This window comes from Varanus komodoensis, unplaced genomic scaffold (assembly GCF_004798865.1).
Source record: "Varanus komodoensis strain SLA01 unplaced genomic scaffold, ASM479886v1 scaffold6_2, whole genome shotgun sequence".
In the NCBI taxonomy this organism is placed as follows: domain Eukaryota; kingdom Metazoa; phylum Chordata; class Lepidosauria; order Squamata; family Varanidae; genus Varanus; species Varanus komodoensis.
In genome coordinates, this window is record NW_025336346.1 from 6,294,281 (window position 1) to 6,316,361 (window position 22,081).

A 22,081-nucleotide genomic window follows, 5' to 3' on the forward strand; every position below is an offset into this window, starting at 1 on the left:
CTATTTAATCTTGGTTTCTGCCCCCCTTCCCTGGGATCTCTACCCTCTATGGGACAATGTCTGAAAGAGTCCATAATACTGGGTTGGGCAATTGTAGGAGGTCTGAGGGTCCTTTGCCACCTGGGACCCCTCCCCCATGTTCTTGCTGCCAGATTGCAATGTAGGAGTAAAAAAAAAGGGAGAGACACTGAGTTTGTTCGCAAGCAAAACTTGCCCCTTTTCGTTCTCTTTAGAGGTTTGGTGCTAAAATTTGCTTGCAGCCCACTATATCTTTGCTCGTAGCGCCAGTGTTGGTGGCACAGCAGAGTCAGCAGGCTTCACACCAGGGGTGGGCACAGCTGCATGCAACCTGCCGAGCACGTGCTGCCCCCCCCCCCCCGCCACCGCCACTTCCTGCATCCGATGTGGCGCAGGCGCATCCCCAGTCTTCCAGCAGCGAGGGCTCTTGGGGTGCAGAAACCCCTGCTTGAGAAAGCACCCTGCTGCTCACATCCTGCACAAAATGCTGCTGTAGCCATGGCAACCGTGTAAATGGTTCACTGAGATTTCCTCCGTTATGAATAAGGGGCCAATTATACCTTCTGAGAGTTTTTAAAATGGCAGTTTCTCAGGATCAGCCTGAGACATTTTGCTGCCTGAAGCAAAGCAGCGAATGTGACACATGTGCACATGCATGCTTGCACACACACACGTGCTTGCTCACACTCACACAAGCAGTGGTGGCGCGGAGCCAGGGCTTGCAGGGCTGAAGTGCTGGTACTTTCTGTTTTTGGGGTGACATCTGCCATCCCCCCTCCTATCAGCCTTTCTTGCTCCCTTGGAGCTTTGCTGCAAACCTTGTGAGGTGGGATGGAGAATGGATCTTCCCAGCAGAGCCGCAAGCCATCCCTGCTGTTGCTGCTACGTGCCATCCAGTCACCTCCAACTTAGGGTGACCCAAAATGTCCCCTCCAGGACAGATCCCTTTGGCTCTGCCAAGTTCAAGCTTGTGGCTTCCTTTATGGGGTCAATCCATCTCACCTTTGGCCTTTCCTTTCTTCTTCTGCCTTTGACTTTCCCTAATATAACTGTCTTCTCCAGGGAGTCCTTCCTTCTTATGACGTGCCCAAAGTAGGGCAGCCTCCGTTTTGTCATTTTTCCTTAAAAGGAAAGCTCCGGCTTGATTTGCCCTAGGACCCACTTGTTCATTTTTTCTGTTGGTTCAAGGTATTTGTAAAGCTGTTCTCCAGCTCCAAGTTTTGAGCACATCAATTTTCCTCCTGTAGCTACCCCTACAGTAATGCAAAGTAGCTTGGGTTGGCCTGGTGTTGAATGCACAATGAAGAGCCATTTGCTTCCCAAAAAACCCTGATCCTGGTGGATTTCTGGCTTCTCTTTGGAGAGATGGTTACAGAGATTATCTTAATTTAAATTAAATTTCTCATTATAATACGCATTAAGAAATGTTACCAAATTCATATACTAATAAGTCAACAGGTGTATATATTTGTCCCACTATCAAAGGGAAAAAAATCAGTCAAAACCTGGTCTGGGGGTAGCCCCACATCTACTATTTTACCATAAAACCAGAGTTTCTGTGTTACTGAGAGCCAGTACTGGATTCAAAAATAATCCATGCTCAAGGGATGAGTATGGGTTGTTGTTGAAACACAGGTTATCATGTTGTCCAAACCCAGCTGCACCAACAAGCCATGTTTTGTCGCTGGGTCATGAACTGTAGGTTATTCAACATGTTTTATTATCTTAGCTGGGTGTAGACAACACAATAGCCCACCTTTCAACAACCCATGATTCAAGAACAACCCATCCTCAAACCATACTTGAGGGAGGACTGTTGTGTTGTCTGAAGCCAGCCATTTCAGGGCAGTGGTTGGAGTACTGGACAAGGTCTAGAAAACCTGAGTTCAAATCTGCACTTAGCCAGGAAGTACAACTGGATGATTTTGGGCCAGTCACTTGCTTCAGCCGAACGGTCCTCCTGCAGGCTGGCTCATTCTAGCATCACATTACAAGGGTGTTGCATAAGAGGGGTCACAAGATACCTAGAAGTGCTGTATTTGCTGCGAGTAACGTTGGCAGTTGTGGGGGTGCAGGAAACTTTGAGTGAAGCAGTGATTGGCAGTGGCAACCCAGGGCCTTTCCAATGATCTCTTCCTGCATCCTGTCTTAACTGGAAGCGCCAGGGCCTGAGCTGGGACAATCTCCGTGCCAGGCAGTCACCCCCAGTTGGCAGAGCGACGATCCTTCTCCAATCCCCGTCCTCATTTCAAGGATCTGCCCAAGTGCTTCCCTCCACCCACACGGCCGGGCAATGGCGTCGCACCCACAAGGATGGCTGCTTTGCCTCCTGCAGGAGGAGACACAGATGGTTCGGAGCTGAGAACGGAAGGGGAAGGCTTGTTACCCAGCTTTGGCTCACTGAGCACGACGAGCAGCAAGAGGTGAGAGCCGGCACTGGATGAGCTGAGAGACAGTTGAGGGTTGCGCTCTGGCTACCTTGTAAAGGCCTCCTTGCAGTACTAATTGTGCTCAAGGGCAGCCGGCTACCTGTCACCCTCAAAAATGCGGGCACAAGTGGGGACAGGTTTGCCCTCCAAATACTATAATTCAAGCAGAAATGAAAGGCATCTTGCCTTGCAGGGGAAACTGGGATCAAGCATCCTCTCTGCCAGCTCAGTCTGCTATCAAGAGGCAAATTCAAAGTCCTTCGTCTCCCATCTGATGGTTCCTCAAGGTGCATGCCAGGAACTGTAGGTCTGAGTTTTCTGTCTAACCATTTGCAGGGCTGCACCCGTGAGGTTCCTTATTGTTAAATCTCGACTTGGACTGGACAGTCTTGAAGCAGTAAAATAGACACTCGGCCGTCCTACCGACTCGTGCGTTTTGTGTTCATCCAACTTTTGAGCACCAGAAAGATGAAAGGGAGAATTACAAACTGAGTGCTTCCAGAGACCGTTTTACTGCACAGTCTCGCTGCCACATTTTCTGGTGTGTGTGTTTGCCGGCAGGACCCTCTTCCATTTGTAACCCGCCCATGACCACTTCTCTTGCTCCTTCTTCTGGCCATTACCACTTGCTTCACACCTGCCTGGGCAAAGGAGGTTGTGTGAAGAAAGAGCAGCCGATGCCCCTGCTGGGTCCCTGGCTCTCTGTGGGCAAGCAAGCGAGAAGTACTGGTGGGGCAGATGAGGGGGGGAAGGATCCATAGCAGCTGGTGTCCGTGGAGGGGAAGAGGCCGACCCACTGAGAGCGCCTGGGCCAGGGCCCTCCACAAGTGGAACTGGTGCTGAGAAAAAGGAAGACACATACTTAAAAGAGTGGCCAAGTGCTCACAATCGCCACAAGGGGGCAGCTGCATATATAAAATAGAGCAAACGATTAACTAAGGAGTCCTGTGACTCCTTTCTGGATTGTAAAGTGCAAGTCAGTCATTAAATCAGCCTTGTGACTTCAGCACATTTGAACTGCAACACCCAGAATTCTCAGTCAGTGGCCCTGCTGTATGGAGATTCTGGGAATTGTGGTACAAATTCCTCTGAAGGCCACCAGATTGGGGAAGGCTGCAAAATGACGACTTTGCATGTATGACCTCAGTGCAGCTCTGCACAGGCAGATACGGGTGCTCGGGAACTCTTATGCTGTCTGCTCTGGTATGAGGCCACCCTCTTTGTCTTTCGTTGTAAAAGTACCCTATTTTTTCCTAATATTACTTTGGGTTACATGTGTACCAAGTTTCAGCTTTTTAGTTAGTGTCGGACTAGTTAGCTACTACTGTTTGTGAGCAAGTGCTGCTTCCAGGCCATTCCTAGTATGCAGTGATGAGTGAAGGAGAGGGTGCATTTAGAGCTTCTGTTCCACCAGCCTTGCATGAGGATTCAGAGCAAGAACAAGGTGTACAGAATTATGCATGGTGGGAGAAAGTGGAAAGAGAGATTTTTCTTCCTTTCTCATAATGCCAGAACTAGGGGTGAGTATCCCATGAAGTGCAATGGTAGGACACTCAGGGCAGTTACAAAGAAGTACATCGTTATTTAGCGCATGGTTAAATTGTGGAATTCGTTGTTAAACTGTGGTTAGTGTGTGGAATTCACAGTGAGTTGTGATGGCTTCCAATTTGAAGGGCTGTAAAAGGAGATCAGACAGATACACAGAGGAGACTCTCTTCAGGGCTATGCACTCTCTCCAGTATCAAGAACAGCACACCTATGTGCACCAATTGCTGGGAAACATGGGCAGGATAGTACTGTTGCATTCATGTCCTATGTGTGGATTTTCCACAGGCAGTGGAGTTGGTGACCAATATGTGAACAGAGTGCTGGACAAGAGGGATCTTGGCCTGATTCAACAGGGCAATTCTGATGTTCTGAATGGCCCATAAGATAATTTTGAAGTTCTGAGATGAGAACTCCAAATTAATAATTTCAGATGTGTGAAAGTGGAGCTGACTGTGATTTACATCCCAGCGCTGGTGTAGAAAGCAAGAACAATGCAAGAATGGAAAGGTATATTTCAAAGTACAAAGGTAGTTTGAATAAAGAACATTTGCGAGAAAGAAGCTTGCGCATGCAAGGAATGCAAACAACAGCTGGCCAAAAAAGTCTCTGTCTCCACCTGCCAGATTTCAGTGATGGACAGGGAGCCAAACTAGTTTAGCAGCTGATCAAAGCTGTGCATGCCAGTTGCTTCTTGGTGTCATTTTTATTAGAAAGAAGGTCTAAAGAGCACAATCAAAGAAACGGTTCAACAAAGGAATGTGTGGGTCTGCAAAATGCTCTGTCCCCATTCTGCTTTTTGCAGGGAGCCAACCGGTCAGTGCCAAGGCTTTGCTTCAGCTTGGAGAAACTGCTTCACTCTCAGGAAAACATCCGAACAGTATGAATGGGGAGTGGTATTCTTGTTCAGGGCTTGCCTAGAATAATAGTTATGGGAAGGGCACCTTGCTGAGTGACATTTGTAGGCCTCATGCACGGATCAGCAACATCATGAGAAACACCGTGGGTTCCCAAACACTAACAAGGCAGCAGTGTCACAAATGGAAGGAGTGCCTGATTTGGCCCTCGGTCTCTCCAATTAAAGCAGCAGCAGTCAATATTTTAGACAAGTGCACAGCCAAGTCAGCTGCCAATGTATGAAATGGTGCCAGGTGGATGCATAGATCTGCAGTGCACCCAGAGTTCCCCGGGTGCTTTGCATGGCTTTACCTCCATTACCTGGAATTGGAGAACTCGAAAAGATGTTGTGTCATCAGAAGGGGCCGCCAGGAGCAGGCACCTGTCTGTGGTCACGCTCATACTTGGCACATAACCGTTTCTGGAGAGGGTAGCCATATTAGTCCTTGTTACAGCAAAACATCCTGTGGCACTGTAAAGATGAATGCATGCATTTATTCTGTCATAAGCTATAGTGGACACTATAACAAGGGTTAGCAAAGATTCTATATTATGCTACTTGGTCCTATGGAAGGATGGGGGAATTTGCATACAAGTGAGGCAGGGAACACGTGATCTCCTGGTTTGCTATTGACCACTCAATTGTAGTTAGTGCTTTGGGAGGGTTGTGTATGCAGCGGATCTCATGCTAAACCTCCTTCATAATGGGACAGTGCTTGCTCCTGTGTTTACAGAGGAAAGGTTTGATATTACAGGTGTAATCATTATTAGATCAATCTTAATGAATCCAATAGGATTCAATCCCACTGACAAAGAAAACTAGGTACATGAAGTAATCAGTATTTCAAGCTTTACCCACAGTATAAGGCCGAAATCCTATTACCTGGAAGAAGTAATTACCACTAGACTCAGTGGGGCTTATTTCTGAGAAGTGACACAGGTAATTGCAAGGAGAATCCATTTCTCTTTATATTTGGACTCCTGGTAACTTCATTTGCCTCGCAGGAAACAGAGGTTCAAAGCCTGTCCGTGTTCATTTGTGAAACTCTCTGCAACCTCTCCCCTGGCCTGCCTCTCACAGCCAGTGCAAAAGGAATTGTTCCCAAGGCCTTTCCAAAGATGTAACGGACCTTGGAGAGGACAAACGGGGTGGTGGGGAGATGGCCACGATCGCCGTTACCACCCTGAGTGAAAATGTTTATGAAATTTTTGTTCGTGACCCGGTTTGGTTGTGGACTGAGGTGTTCGTGAGCCGAGGTACCACTGTACTACATGCAAGAAGGATCTTGGATTTGCTGTAGATCACAAGCTGAGTATGATCTGATACTCACATCATATCATGTGAGTATAATGTGATGAGGCTGAAAAAAGGCAACTGTTACTTTGAGCCTTTGCAACAAGTTCATATAGCAAAGCATATGCATGGATAATCACTGCAGAGTAGTATTAAGAGGCACAGTTAAAGCACCTCCTAGTATCTGCTCCTATTTTTACTCATTATGCAACCCCTAGCTATTCAAATAGACCAAATCCACTGGTAAATCTCTATTGGTTTCTCAGGAGTTATGCACACATCATTTTTACCCGCAGTAATTTGAGTGTGGTTTGCTTCGGTGGTACACTTGAGACTTGCATCTTTCTTTCCTCAGAACTTCATATGAAGGGAGCATTCACAATAAAGGCTGAACAGAATGTGGAGTTCCCTCCTCCCATGCCCCCGCCCAAGTCCAGCAGACTTTTTGTGTTAACTTCCAGGACCTGCAATATGTTTATAAAATGTAGGGGTTTCCAACATGGTACTCACAGGCACCAAACTGCATACCGACACTTCCCTTGGCACCCAGCAGGCTCCTTGCACCACCTTTTTAAAAAAAACCTAAAAACATTTTTAATGGAAAAACAATAAAAGAGGACGGCATGTTGCATAGCAAAGCACCAACTTTTGGAGCCGCTCACGCTTTTCTTCCAATAAGAGTCCTGGAAATATTCTGAGAATATAGAAAATGGCTGGGAACGTAAGACGACCCATTCTGAATCAGACCAAGGGTCCATCTAGTCCAGTTTTCTGTTCACACAGCAGCCAACCAGGTGCCTACAGAAAAGCCACAGGCAGGCTGGTGCTTGCAATCCAGAGCTGTTTTCAGATGTGGTTTCTATGAAGTAGATGTTGGAGTAAAAAAACTGTGGGTACAATAGAATGGCTTTGTTTTGGAACTAAAAATGTACCTCTGCCTCATACTTAAGCTTGTTGGTAAGTTGATTTTCTTTTAACCTTACCAGTTTTCCTTACAGGAAATAGGTGTTTATGCCTGGCCATGCTCACCATGGCAGCCATTTTGTGTAAGCACAGAATCCCAGAACGCTTGGGCACAACTGCTCTGGTTTATATTGCTGTTGCATGTTCGGGCTTTTTAGAAAGAGGACTCCCAGGCTTGGCCCCATTCCTGGAGTAGACCCACTGAGTTCAACTGTCCAATGCAAAGGAACTAAATATGGATCAAACCCACAGAAGGTAAGAGGACAGCTGCAGCTCATGCTCTTGGCAACAGCACAGGCAAACACTTGGGAACCTTCCAGCCAGCTTGCAACTCCACAGGGATTGTGCCATAGCACCTGTTTTAGATCTGGCCTTACCTGCAGGATGTGTAAGCATAGGTACACTTTATGGCTGTTCATTTACAGCCTGTTAAAATTGCTGCAATTATAGTAGCTGTGCAATATTCTGCTATACTGCAAAGTATGGTGATTGCTTTTGGAAGATAATGGCTTACTCATAGACAGGTGACAGGAATGTTCCAGCCCTCAATGGCATGGGAATTCTACAGAATTTTGGCTGTGTGTGCACCTATTGGGCTACTCCAAGGGAGGTTCTTTGCTGTATGTTTGTCCAGGAGAATCTTTCCCCCAGTGATTGCCTCATGCCTCTGAGGCCCTTCTCCATGAGAAAGGCAGCAGGCCCAATGCCCAGCCTCCAGAAGTTTCCCACTAGGTGTTATTGCTGCTTGCCTTTCAACAAGCAAGAGCCGCTTCCATGTGCTTCCAGAAAAGGTTTTAACCTGGTTTAACAGGTAAAGTAGTTACTCTACCTTTTGTATGCTACCTTGATTCACAGAAAGCTAAGGTGAAGCCCAGCTTTCTTTGTGCATGGAAGGACATCAGATTCAGCACAAGCTTTCCATTCTTCTTCCTGTTCATGTTACTCAACTGATCCATTTGGAGTCTTTTAACTTTCAACAGGTGCAGTAGGTGGCCAGTGTCCCATAACATCAACACGCACCATGTCTTCCATTTCCTCATGGAATAATTACTGGTTAAACTCTTACCACATTTTAGTTACCACAGATTTCTCCACATTTCCCAGGATTCTGAGGACATTACAGAGTGGGGCTCCACGACCTCCTTCTCCACAACTCAAAACACTTTCAACTTTTATTCAGTCTCATATAGATTCCATCTACCTTTCCCTCCTGCCTTTAGATCATTCAGTATTATATATTTGCACAGGAAAAAAGAGGCTACCCAGATACTCAAACTTTTACAATCTTCTACTTAAAGTAGGATACATTATCTGAGCTGAAAGATCAATTTTCTCAGGAACAGCCCCCCCACACTTATTTCACTACTAATGTTAACAGTATTTGCATCATGCTCTACAACTATGTGAAGATGAGAATAGAAAATAGGCAATGTGTATAGCATACACCAGCTTGAAGTTTATTTTGGGGAATTTAGTTCAGATTACAGAATAAGATGCAAGTTAATATGTAGGTAACAGGCTACAATGAAGATCTGAATACTAGAGTAGACAATGTAAGCTAGACATGGATGGGGCTACAGATTGCTTTAGGTGAGGGATGGGGAACAGGCAGCTCTCCAGAGGTTGTTGGATTGCAGCTTTAATGAGTCCTGGCCTCCAAATGCAATGGTGAGGCCTGGTGAGAGCTGCATTCTAACAACCTCTGGAGAGCTACCTGCTCCCCATCCCTGCTTTATGCAACAACTGATACAAGTTTACTCATTCCATCGAAGTAGGATCTCTCCCTTTCACTCATCATTTCAAAGTGCAGGGGTCGCCTACAGAAATTGCATTCAGCTGAGGAATGCGGCTTCAACTCCAGTTTAACTTCCTTCCAGGTAGCTAGCAAGTTCTCTGCAAGGCAAAAATGAAATATGTTCATAGATAATAAAAAGGAAGCACTCCTATTAATCTCTAGTATAAAGTTTATAACATGCTATGAGAGAGAGAGAGAGGGAGCGCGCGCGCGAGCCTGTTGCTCCTCAGATATGTTGGACTCTAACTCCCATCAGCAACAGCTAGAATTGCTGATGGGCAGGATTATGGGATCCACAGTTCTGGACATCTGAAAGGCATCAAGCTGCAGACCCCAAGGGTACAACAACAACCCTGAGGTATCTGAAATTCTGACTATCTCAAACACAGCCTGATTTCTGAAGTCCTAATAAATGAATCTATAAATTAAGGCTTATATAGTACCTTGCGTAAGTGTTCACTTGGCTTTAAATTTCACCTTTTGTTGTGTTACAATCTTGAACTGACATGTATTTAAGAGGCATTATTACCATTTAATGAACACAAGATACTCGACACTGTAAAGGTACAAAGTATTTTTATTGTAGCATAAAAGTTAAGTAAACTAGAACTGGCACTTGTTGGTTGTGTAAGTATTCCCGCCTCTTTTGCTCTGGAGTTAAGTACTGCCTACAGAAGCCACATACTGCAGTTGAATGGAATCCAGTAGTGCCACATGATCTCAGCTTAAATACATCTGTTTCTGGAAGGCTCCAGAGACTGTTGGGGAAAACGGCTAAACAAGCAACATCACAAAGATGTTGAACATCTCCCAGTTAAGGTTGTACAGAAGCACTAATCAGGCTTTTTGGTTAACCCTCCCCCGCAAAAAAAAAAAAAAAAAAATTATGAACACCCCCCAGAGCATCATTAAATCCACATTACAAAATACAAAAAAATATGGCTTAACCATGACTGTGCCTGGAGAAGGCAGTCCGCCCAAGCACAGGGCATCAGAGACACAACCAAGAGGCCAATGGTAAATCTGAAGGAACTGGAGAGAGCCACAGATGAGATGGGCAAATCCAGCAGTTGAGACAATTATTACCCAAAGTGGGGTTTATGAAAGAGTGGCAGCAAGAGAACTGTTGCTAAAACGAACCCATATGAAAGCACATTTGGGGTCTGCAAAAGGCATGTGGGAGGCACAAGAAACATGTCATATTCGCTGGTCAACGACTGAATAAAGAATTTACTGACTGAAGAAACATGTCAAAAAAAGTCCTCTGCTCTGATGTGATCAAAGCTGAACTTTTTGGCCTTGCTATGCAACACTGTGTGGTACAAAGGCAACAGTGCTGAGAATACAATTCCCATGGCAAAGCAGAGTGGTGGCAGCATCAAGCTGCAGTGATACGTTCCTTGGGAGGAAATGGAGAACTAGTTGGGTTTGATGGCAGAATGGATGAAGACACATACAGAGCAAGTCTAGACGAAAACCTGTTTCAGTCTGCAGAGACTGGGGCAGAGGTTCACCTTCTGGCAGGAAGATTACCCTAAATACTCAGCCAAAACAATACTGCAGTGGTTTAAAAACAAGAACCCACATGCCTGTGAATGATCCAGTCAAACCTCAGACCTCATTCCAACTGACAATCTGTGGCAAGACGTGAAAGTTACTGTTCCCCATGGTTCCCACCCGACCTGACAGAGCTGGTGCAGTTTTGTCAGGAGGAATGGGCAAACTGCAGAATCCAGAAGCACACCACTGACAGACAGTTATCCAAGAAGACCTGCAACTGTGCTTGTGGCCAAAGGCGACAATTCTACCAACTCTTGACCCAAGGGGACGAATCCTTATACTACCAACAAGTGCCAGTTTCTTTTTGATTACCTAATTTTTGTGCCATGATAAAAAATATCGTGCACCTTCACAGTGCCGCCTTGCCTTGTGTATCTCATTCATTGTACCGCGGCTTTAACATTCGTTGCTTCTCCTGGCAATCTGAAATCCACTAGATGGCTTTTTGACTAAGCCATCCTGTGAGCTAAGGAGTGTGGAACTCGGCCCCTGCACCCCGTTCCCCACTCACACACAGCGCCAGGGCGCCACTGGAGCTTGTACAGGAGGCGGCTAGCACGGCACGGTCAGCCACCTTGCACAGCACTTGCGCCTGCAGCCTTCTTGCTAGGAGGAAGGCAACTTGCGTTCTGAAGGCACCACACTCTGGTATGATGCGTGGAGGCTACGTTCTACAGCTTTCCTGTAGATTGGCTGGAAATCTACACATGCAGCTTGCCATCCAATTGCAGAAATACCAAGTTACGCAGACAAGTAAAACTAAGCTAGCACAAGCACTTCCTTACTCTAACGAACATTTAAGCAGGACATCTAGTTTAATGCAAAATCCTGTATGTGTTTATATAGAAAAACTTCCTACAGTTCCCAACATGCCCAAGCCCCACGCTGGCTGACATATGCTGGGACTGTAGGACTTTTTCACTCGTAAGACACACAGGACTGCACCCTTAAATCATAGAAAACATGAATGGCTGAAATGTTCTTTTCGGTAAATTTTAGACGTGGTATGTGCAGTCAACAGTCATGCTTTTCATGGTTACAGAAGCTCACATTTAGGACAAAATAAACTGCACCAGCTTAGTGTAGAGATAACATTCAACATTACAGACAACACTTTCATCTTCAAGTCTGGACACTTTTGTAAAATACGGTGGTGCTTTTGATACCGTTCACTTACCAATAAAATAGTTCATCATGTGTGGGGTATGATGCGGTGTAGGGGCGATACGTAGCAGCTCTTCTCCACGTGGCACTGTGGGGTAGTTTATTGCTTGGACATAGATGCTATGCCGGCTCATCATTTTGTCACATATCTCAGTATTTTTAGCAGCATCTGCAACCTGAAATGAGAGAGATTTAACATCCAGGATACTTTTAGCCAAGTTTCCAAGACTATAAGCACAATTACATGCATGATCAAGGATCAAAGTGTTCCAACAACAGACATGCAAAAATTATAGCTGCAGAGACCAGTGTATGACTCATGCAAGCAGCAATGACTGCTCATAGTCATACAAGCGTGAACTGGAAGCTGGTGATAGGGAAACAGAGAAGTGGGGCTGGAGATGAAAGAGCCTGCTGTGGCAGAAGATTTCTTTGGGGGGGGGGGCTTCCTCCAGCAAACTAAGGGCCCAATCCTGTGCATGTTTAGACAGAAAGATGGACAGCTCCCAGCATTCCCCAGCCAGCAGAGTTGACTGGAGAATGCCGGAAACTGTAGGTCACTTCTGTGTTTAACTATTCATCGGACAGTGCCCGTATCTTGGACTGTGCCCGTATCTTCCTGAATTCATGTAAAGCTACTATTCCTCAGTGGTTCTGGGCAATAAAGATTGTTATTAATCTAGTCAAACGTGTCATTCATTTCAATGTGTTTACTCTATGTAGGACTTTCACTGATACAATCCTTAAAAATGCATGCAGTTTTTAAAAATGATTTCCCTCTGCTACACTCCACACATTTTTCTAGAATCCTAAATTGTATTATTAGAAATCAGCAAGAAAGCAGAACTGACACAAGTCCTATTGTAGAAAAAGCCTGCAAGTCCTACAGCTTTTTCTATTTCTATATAATTTCTTCCATTTTTATAAGTGACACGAAAGTCTGCAGAAATCACAAGAAACATCTTCCCACATTCAAGGAAAAAAAAGTGTTGCTGCTTGCTGCGGTACACTGAGAGCTGTAAAACTGTTTTCTGTCTAAACATTCACAGAATTGTGTCGTCATACAAGCAAATGCACAGACTTTGGAATGAAGTTACCAAGGAACGTGAAACAGTAGTGAATTTGCTTTTCTTAGACCAAGAGTTCTTGCAACCTGCAAGACTTACCCTGATAGGAATGATGTGACTGGGACAGTGCACTACTGGGAGCCCAGCATCCATCAGCATCTGTCTCATGAGTTTAACATTGCGCTGGTGCTGGCGGCGAAGAACCCGGCCCTCGGCGCTCTTTAGAATTCTCACAGATTCTAAGGCACCAGCTAAAAGCATGGGTGGCAGAGATGTTGTAAAGATGAATCCAGCCGCATAGGAACGGACGGTGTCTATCAGGGAACTTGTGCTGGCAATATAGCCTCCTACACAACCAAAGGCTTTGCCTGAATGAAAAGATACCAAAGAGGTTATTTTAGCTTCACTCTTGGCTTAGAGTTATCAAAAGCAAGCTATCACGTTATCTAAGCTACAGCTTTTGCTTGAGCCAGTAATTTAATTTATTCTTCTTCTACATACTCTGGAGTCTTTCTGCAGTAAAGCCAAGGTGGAACATTTCTCATAGGACTGCCAACTGGCTTTTTAAAAATACGCTGCATGGCTCATGAAGGAAAATTATGCACCGAATAAAAGTTTTCTTATAAAAGCAAACAGAGATAGGAAGCTTTGGCACATAGATTTCCACACGGCGACACTTAAGCAACTTTAATAGATCAGTGCCAACGCTGGCTGTGGACGATAGGGGTAGTAATCCCATATATGTAGAGGGCATCAGGTTGCAAAAGGTGGCTTTATAAATTAAACAATGCAGTGTATGTATGTAATCTGGTTGGAAAGCATACCTTTTGGGAACCAATACCTCCAAAAGAGGTGTGCTAAGTAAGGACAAGCAGCTTGTGGTGATTAGTCTTACTGTTGTTATGTAATTCCAACTGTCAACTCACACTTCCTTAAATTTAAAGTGGTGAAATGCTTCTCTAGATAGTAAATACATTTTTTTTAATTGCAGCTTTCCAATTTGACCAGCAGTATCACTATCTTAACTGGTAAAACTTGTTATTGTGCAATTACTAGTTCTGGTCTTACAAAATCTCCTCACACAACTCCCACATCATATTTAAAGATGAAGCATGGTCTGCTCTACAGTGCAAAAAATACAGTATTTTATAGAACTACTGACATTTTCACAAACACCAATTTGGCAAAGGCAAAGCATGAGTTATTCCTGGAAATTTAGTGATTCCAGCAGAATTATCCTTGCCATGTGACTGAGTCATTCTTATTTAAAATTAGAACGAATAGCGTCAGTGTGTGCATACCAAGTGTTCCAGATATAATATCCATTTTATGCATGATTCCATCTCTGTCTCCAATGCCACCACCTTGGCTTCCATACAATCCAACAGCATGCACTTCGTCTACAAAGGTGATTGCCCCAAATTCATGAGCGACATCACAAAGCTTTTCCAATGGACAGACAGCACCTAAGACAATATTCACAAACCATCAAGTTCTTGCTTTTCAGAACCCATCCCCTCCAAGGCTCCAGGACCTTGTGCATGATAAAGCAAGCATACCATCCATTGAATGAACAGTTTCAAATGCAACAATTTTGGGAGTAGCTGGGTTTGATTTTCTTAGTAGTTCTCGGAGATGACCAACATCATTGTGGCGAAATATGTGCTTTGGCACTTTGCTGTTTCGAATCCCCTGGATCATGGAAGCATGGTTTCCTGCATCTGAGTATATTTCACAACCTGTGGGTAGAGCAGGGACAGAAAGAAGGTCTATCAAAGGTTATCAGCCTTCACAACTGGGTAGGGCTGGCATAATTCACTGAACCAGCTGGTTATCCAAACCTGCATCAAAAAAGCCCACAGCAACTTGAGTTTCATGGGTGCTACTGGGAACCTGCCGAACAGGACAGGTTGTCTAGAAGCAGGAACATGTTAGTGTTCAGTGTTAGATGTCGTCACAGGGTTCTAAATACATGAACTGCAACCCACATAGTACCAGGCTTATATTGTTTCTACAAGCCACCTTAATTTATGGATTCTGGCAGCTCAAATACACATGTCATAAAGGAGTATACTAAGTGTTTTAGTATACTGGGATGGGCAGCAACATCCCTCACAACAAGATAGGTTTAAGCAGGAAAGCAAGCCCTCTAAAGGTGAGAGTGCATCAGGGTTATTCATGAATTGTCATCATGACCACACTGCAACAAAAAGTGTCACATGATAGCCAGTCCATCTGCTTTAGAAGAAACGTAAGGGAATATGATGTTCTCTGGCTCCTAGGAGGGTATGTGCTTAAGAAAAAAGGTGGAAGAAACTGGTGCTTTGTCTTTTAAAAGTCTATTTTTGGTTGAAAATAACTACTTCAAAACAGACTGCAGAAACTATGAACATGCAATACTCATGGATTGTAAGATTATGAACTCTTACTTATCCAACAAGCATTAGTCCCAGATTAAAAATACATTTTAGAATGATTTATACTCTATAGTGTCTGAAGAGTGCATCACAGGACACATTTTTTTTTTTACAGCAAATCCATCTAGTGAAGTTAATATGGTATAAAAGCTAAATCTTACCTGGCAACATTTTGGCTAGTGTGAAAAGGGTTGAATCATTAGCAACAAAGCAAGACGAGAACAACAAGGCGGCATCTTTCCCATGAAGATCAGCCAATTCTTTTTCGAGATCAACATGGAATTTACTGGTTCCTGAAATATTCCTGGTACCGCCTGCTCCTGCACCATGTTGTTTCAGTGTTTCCCTGTGAGGGAGGTTCCAACAGATACATCAGAGATCACTTGGAACAACCTATTTCCAACTTCAATTCATGGAAGAGACAATTTCTAATTGTTGTTTCTATTCATTTCCTATGCCAACTTAGAATAGACTACTCATTAATCAGAGAAAAGACATCTCCTTTTACGAGGCAGTGGAACTCTATTTACCCACATAATTCTACTAGGTAAGTGCAACATTCAGATGAATTGATCATTAGAGGAAGGAAAGTAGTGGCATCATGCATGCCATTTCTGCAGCAATAATCTTAGGACTAACGCACTACAGAAATCTGTGGCTTGAAGGGAGTAGTTCTAGCTGGATGGCAGCATAGCTATCCTAGTTTGCAGTACAGCATGGGGGAAGAGGAGGTGGAAATACAGACTGATAGCAACTGATAGCAATACAGATCCTCAGGACTACTTGCCATACAGTAGTCTCTTGATAATCAAAGAGAATGTTTCAGCTAAGGGCTGATAATCTGGCTACCTGCAGCAGTCCAAACACAGAGGATTACAGGCATGGATTGCCTCCATGTTTCTTCTACCATGCAAGAGGCAAAGATGGTTGATTTCAGCAGGCTTTTGCATTTTGTCCCTGCTCATGAAAAGAAGGGGCTGCAGCACTGCTTGGATTCATTGTATCCTGGTGAAGCCTCTCTCTTTCCCTTGCCCAGAATACTCTTATGTGCCATTTGCAACTCTGGAATGGCACCAGGTACAGAAAAAAATGTGCTAGCTGCAAGGGTGGAGGCAGGGTTCTTTAGTTTATTTTCATTTAAACAAATACTCACGTAACAGCTTCACAAACTCTAGGATGACGACTCATCCCAAGATAATCATTGCTGCACCACACAGACACCTCCTTTTTGCTGGAATGGGATTCCGAGTAGTCATCTGCCATTGGAAATATCTGGGCTCTTCGATTCACAGTTTTGAAGACTCGATAAGTATGATCTTTCTTTTTCTCATCAATTTTTTTCTCAAAAAACTGGTCATATGGGAAAGTAGAAACAGCTGCAATGGAAAAACATGAATGTATTACAGCTGGAACCTGCCCTACGACAAAGAACTTGGGAGTAAGTACAAGCTTTGATTTCTGCTAATCAGTTGAAACAGACTGAGCCTTACATTTTGGTAAATTCTCCTGAAGCAGATGCGTCACCCGTTCTGGTCTCTGCTTCAACATGATGCCTTGGAATTTCTTCAGCAAGCCATGTTGCTTTTCACCATCAACATTAACAGCATTTTCCGGTGTCTTGGCAAACTCTATATAGAAAGATGGCATAAGAAGATTAATGGCTTTAACAACTTTCTGAAGTAGATATTAGATATCAAACCAAATTTTGTGCACAAACAATCCAATAATGTTTTGGCTTGTTATCATAGATTAATAAATAGACAACTGAATACAAGACTATAGATCAGTGGCAGGGATACATGCAAGCAAAAATCAGACCTGTGTTTTGCATTATAATAGACTAGCATTAACTATTAGCATTAATCCTTAACTAGCATTCTATCCCTATACAGGCTATTCCATATTCAAATTCAATCTTTTGAAAACTCAAGCAACAGAACTGCATGAATCCATGTTGTAATTTTGTTGACAAGTACCAAAAGTGTATAACTTTATAGTAAGCAAATATTCAAGACTTTCTTGATTTCCAGTGTCTACTGCTCACAATAGAAAATGGATTTTTGATATTAATAGCCTATGCAAGCCCAGGTCCAACTTGCCAAGAAAGCAGTGATCTACAGAAGGTTTTCAAAGAACAGGCACATGAAAATTGGTTATTTTACAGTGCATTTTAAGCAAATGAGAAGCAAGTAGGTTGATAATCAAGAATGCTGTCTTCTTTTTCGTAATTCCACTTATAGAAAATACCTACAAATTCTACAACTTGTTCTGGAACAATCATCACTCTCACACCAAGACTACAAGTAAAGCGGATGAAAAAGCAGGGGCCATGAGAATTCAACGTTTGGCTTCTGCAACAGCTCAAGTTATAAAGAGCTTGATAAACTTGTATTTGACTAAGATGTTGCTTCCTTTTTAACCCTGCTTAGCTGTGAGCAGCAGCAGCATCTAGAATTAGAACCTTAAAAGAGCAGCATTCAGAAAAAGCCATACCTTTTCTTACAGACTGCATTTCCTCCACATCCTCCTGGAGTTCTAGGCTGGCTTTGCAAAAAACATTACTGTTTCCTTCACTCATCTGAGCTGCCAAGAATGGGCATTTAGTCACAGTAGCTTGGCTACCACTCTGGCTAGTAGCAGGCGGGTGGCTTAGAGGCGGCTGGGTTCTGGTCATGTTTTCTTGAGCCGCATCTGGGGCGTTTTTGGCCTCTTAAATAAGAGAACAAAGAAACGTACAGTACAAAGTAGAAGGATTTAAGGTACTCATGTTGATAGTGTTAATTCTGCATGGTCCCAGTGTCAGCAGTTAAAAACTACCCCCCCCCCGCACCATCACCACCTTTAACATGTGGAAGCCATTTCCCCCAGGAGAACACTTAAGTTCCTAGACTGAAACTGTTCAAATTAAGAGAATTAATGAACAGTATGTCAACCATAACTATTCCTCCCCACCTCCAAGATCAAGCTGTGTTCAATGAATGTTTTCCAATACCTCACTGGATAAGGTACTAGGTTATTTCTCATTTTAGCAGTGCTATACAATCCTATACATGCTTTCTCTGGGAAAAAAAATCTTACTGAACTGAGCAGGACTCACTGTCTGGCAACTGTGTATAACACTGAACAGGACTACATCTTGGATTGCAACCCTATTTCTTTTATTTCTAGACTACCCAATAGCTGAAGCTCTCTAGGTGGTTTACAAAGGTTAAAAGGAATGAAATACGCATACACAGAGTATAGAAACTATTTACATACTACTGTAAAACAGACAATGCTGACAACTTTATCTCTAAAGAAATCTTGAACAGTCAACAATAAGAAAAATCCAAGACCTGATTTAAACCTCATCATATGCTGTGAACTGCCAAGGAGAAAAGAAGGGCCTGAATCTGGCACCAAAAAAAAAACACAAGGCTTTTGTCAGGCAGGCCTTGTTAGGGAGATAATTCCATAATTAGAAAGACACCAACAAGAACACCTTTCTTGTCGCTGCTTTTGGAGGACAGTAGGTAGGAGTAGGTTCATGTTGGGAAAGGCACTGTCAGCTATTGCAGTTTGGAGTCATGTACATAGGTTAAAACTAGCAGCCTGAAACAGTTTCAGAAACATACAGGTACTGAGTGTAAGCAGCCCAGAAGGGGTTTTATAAGTTCAGCTCTTCTCATCTCTATTATTAATCTGGCTGCCTCACAAGCCACAGCTTCCAAACCATCTTCAAGGTCAACCCATATAGTATACATTGTGATAATCAAACTTGGAGGTTATCACAAGGTAAATGATAGAAAACTGATTATCTCTGCCCATAAAGGATCATGGGCTCTTGTCTTAAAAGCCTGTCCTGACACACAAATGAAAACATACATTAATGATGACTAGGAAGCCTATGATTACAGATTTTTTCTGAGAGGCACTAGGCCTGCAGAACTGAATTCATTTGAGATGACCTAAAAGACTGTCCTTCTACAGCCCCGCAAAGCCTTCCTGACTTCCACATAGTATGCTTATACCATTTACCTTTGTCTCAGATTCTACAGGGAGGAGAGTTACAAAATGCTTTGGCCCCAAACTTGGGAAAATGTAATGTTCAAAGTCCAGATTATCTGTAAACTTACCAAAATTTATAAATGACAAGGATAACACAACTTGTCAAAAATGTTCAAACACAGTACTAAGACAAAGTTAATTACTTCAAAACACAATACACACTCTTCTATGTAGTCGTGGTTTTGGAGCATGCAAAATAGAATAAGTTGCTAAGCAACTTTATATAAGCATATACTATAGGAATGTATCTATCAGCATCTGAAAAGCGATTGTAGGTGAAATAAGATCTGACAAATACTATTACAATTGCATTGTATTTCAAAAGTATGACTTGGGCTATCTTTCAAACAATTAAGTGAAACCATGTTTGAAGGAAAAATGTTTTATTATTATTATTATTATTATTATTATTATAACATTTCTATGCCGCCCCTTGCCAAAACCTCGGGGCGGCTTACAACATGATAAAATACATTGAAATACAATAGTACATAATAAATTACCATTAAATACAAAAATACAAAAATACATTGATTTACAAATATAAAATTAAAATTATCAGTATAAAATAAAAATATAGGAGGAGAAAGAGAAGGAAGAAGTAGTTGCCCTGGCCAGATCATATGTTTTAACAATTGAAATGATGTTTAAATAAAAAGGTCTTTACCCGGCGCCGAAAAACCAGTAACGACGGTGCCAGGCGGACCTCTTTGGGGAGTGAATTCCATAGGTTGGGCGCCACCGCAGAGAAAGCCCTCCTCTGGGTACTTACTCTCCTAATTTCTTTCATGGAGGGTTCCCGGAGAAGGGACTCTCCCGCAGATCTCAAAGGGCGGTCGGGCATATACGTTTCTAGTTATAAGGGATCAAACTTTAATTAGCCAATAAAAATTATGAAGCTGAGCCTTACTTTCATTGGAGGATGTTGTTTCTTCATTTTGTTGATAGTGAGGTGCTGAAGAACTCAGGGCCCGTGAAGCTGGTTTGGTTGCAACTTCCATCATTTTAGGGCAGTTCTGGGCATAGAAAAGAAGAGATTTGCCAGCCTTCTGTAGGAAAGCCTGGGAAACTCGTGACAGGAACGGGCAGCGCCGAACAACAGTTTCCATTTTCAGGGATTTTCAAAAGTCTTGCTGAAAGAAAACACACATAAATACAAATTACCTTCCTACAAATACTGGCTGAAATGCAAACAATGTGCACATCAATCTGCTTGCAGGTTAAAGACCACTGGGACTATTTCACATGTACAAAAAGACAAATTATCTTTTTTATTTATCACACTCAATAACTGTGATAAATATACAATAGTTGGATTTAGCTGTAACTTGTATATGTGTAAGATTAGAACATATAATTTGCACTTTCATATTATTTTAAACTAGCAGATCCTATGCAATATGCAAAATCACCTTTCTGTGACCACAAAACTACAGTTATGAGTTATAACTTACAGAAGCTAAGGAAAGCAATGAAACTTAATACTATCATAGGTAATTCGATAAACACACACATATTGAATTAGAGATAAAAATATTCCCAAGCACTGGCATAATAATTTACTAGTAATGATTTTACATATTACCCTTTGAACGCCAAGAGAAAGAAAGAAGACTGGAGCACAAGAAAAGGCCCACTTAGGAGAGCACTTCTGAAATTTCACCCACAAAACCTTATGCCACAATAAATCTGTTTGTTTTCAACACAGAAAATGCCTTGTGTTGTAAGAAGTTGAAAAGAAACCAATTTCAAACAAAAATAAGGTTTTGTGGAACAGAGTTGAGAGTCCCCTGAGCTTTAGCACCTCGATCTCGAATGAACATCCCAAGCATTTGACACAGCAGGCTTGCTTCAGCCCGCACAAAGCTGCACCCCAAGAACCTTGCCCACTCTTAAGGAACTTTCGTCACTGCTCTGCTAAATGCCCCAGGCATTTAAATTGGAGACGTGGATGAGCTGTGCGCGCGCGAAGTGGGGGGACTGCGGAGAGGATGACACCCTCCCGTATTTGCGGAGAGGAGAGATGCCGATTCCTCCGGTCTGAGACTTGGGCGAGCTTCGACCACGACCCCTTCTCGGGCTCATTTTGGGATTCGCACGAAAACCGCCCCTCCCGCGCGCGGCCGGTCTTCGCGGCGGGCTGCGAGCAGCGCCGCGTCTCCCCCCTCCCGCTCGGAGCGAGTCTCCCCTCAGCCATCTTCGCTCCAGGGCTGGGGCGAGCGGGGCCGACGGAGCCCCGCCGATCGCACCCGGCCACCTCGGCCCCCACGATTCAGAAGCGGCAAAGCCCGAGGGGCGAGCGCGCTCCGTCCACGCGCGGCTTTACCCCGGACAAAGCCGCCGCGAGCGCTCGCCCACCCGGCGGCCGGCAAGGTCAGGAGCCAGGAAGCGCCGCCTGGGGCTGCGGGGGCCGCCGCAGGCTGAGCGCCGAGTATGAGGACCAGCCTCGGGAATCGCCGCCGCCGCCCCCCTCGCCCCCACAGACGCCCCTTCCCCTGCCCGTACCCACCAGAAAATGCCCGCTCCAAAGCCTCAACCACCAACCCCTTCGACTCTCCCGAGAGCACTCCGGCCGCTGCCTATATACCCAATGACTCGGGTAGACCGCGCAGGCGCAGGAAAGGAATGAATGGACGCGACAGTCGCGCGCATGCGTCTGGGATTAACAGCGCCTCCTCTTTCTCCCCCCTCCTCCTCCAGTCCGGGTGTTGCGCTTGTTTGTGTTTCTCCCTCTGCTGTAATAACGCGCGTTGACTCCTCTTCTGTTCCCTCGGCCTGTCCTTGGGGAAGCGAAGGGGAAGGAAGAGGGAAAAGCGGGGAAGAGAAGGGAAGGGGGCAGGCAAGGCGTTAATTTGTCCGCGGGGCGCTCCGCGACGAACGAACGG

General features: G+C 44.1%; 1 protein-coding gene across 1 annotated transcript; it reads right to left on the reverse strand.

Moving 5' to 3' along the window:
- Positions 1-8,580: 8,580 nt before the first annotated feature.
- ALAS1 (5'-aminolevulinate synthase 1) lies at positions 8,581-21,823 on the reverse strand. Its single transcript, XM_044451451.1, has 11 exons — positions 21,706-21,823; positions 20,107-20,329; positions 17,643-17,858; positions 16,640-16,777; positions 16,303-16,525; positions 15,311-15,495; positions 14,292-14,471; positions 14,034-14,198; positions 12,832-13,100; positions 11,679-11,841; positions 8,581-9,039 (listed from the first exon to the last, which is right to left on the reverse strand). The coding sequence occupies exons 2-11, from the start codon at positions 20,303-20,305 to the stop codon at positions 8,879-8,881; spliced, it is 1,899 nt and encodes a 632-aa protein (XP_044307386.1). The 5' UTR covers positions 20,306-20,329; positions 21,706-21,823; the 3' UTR covers positions 8,581-8,878.
- Between the last annotated feature and the right edge of the window lie 258 nt (positions 21,824-22,081).

Excerpts from the sequence above, each read along its gene's own strand:
- ALAS1 (XM_044451451.1), bottom strand. The coding sequence starts at position 20,305 with ATGGAAACTGTTGTTCGGCGCTGCCCGTTCCTGTCACGAGTTTCCCAG. Across the intron at positions 14,199-14,291 it reads AACTGTTCATTCAATGGATG|GTGCTGTCTGTCCATTGGAA; the intron begins GTATGCTTGCTT and ends ATATTGTCTTAG. Across the intron at positions 13,101-14,033 it reads TATTATATCTGGAACACTTG|GCAAAGCCTTTGGTTGTGTA; the intron begins GTATGCACACAC and ends CTTTTCATTCAG.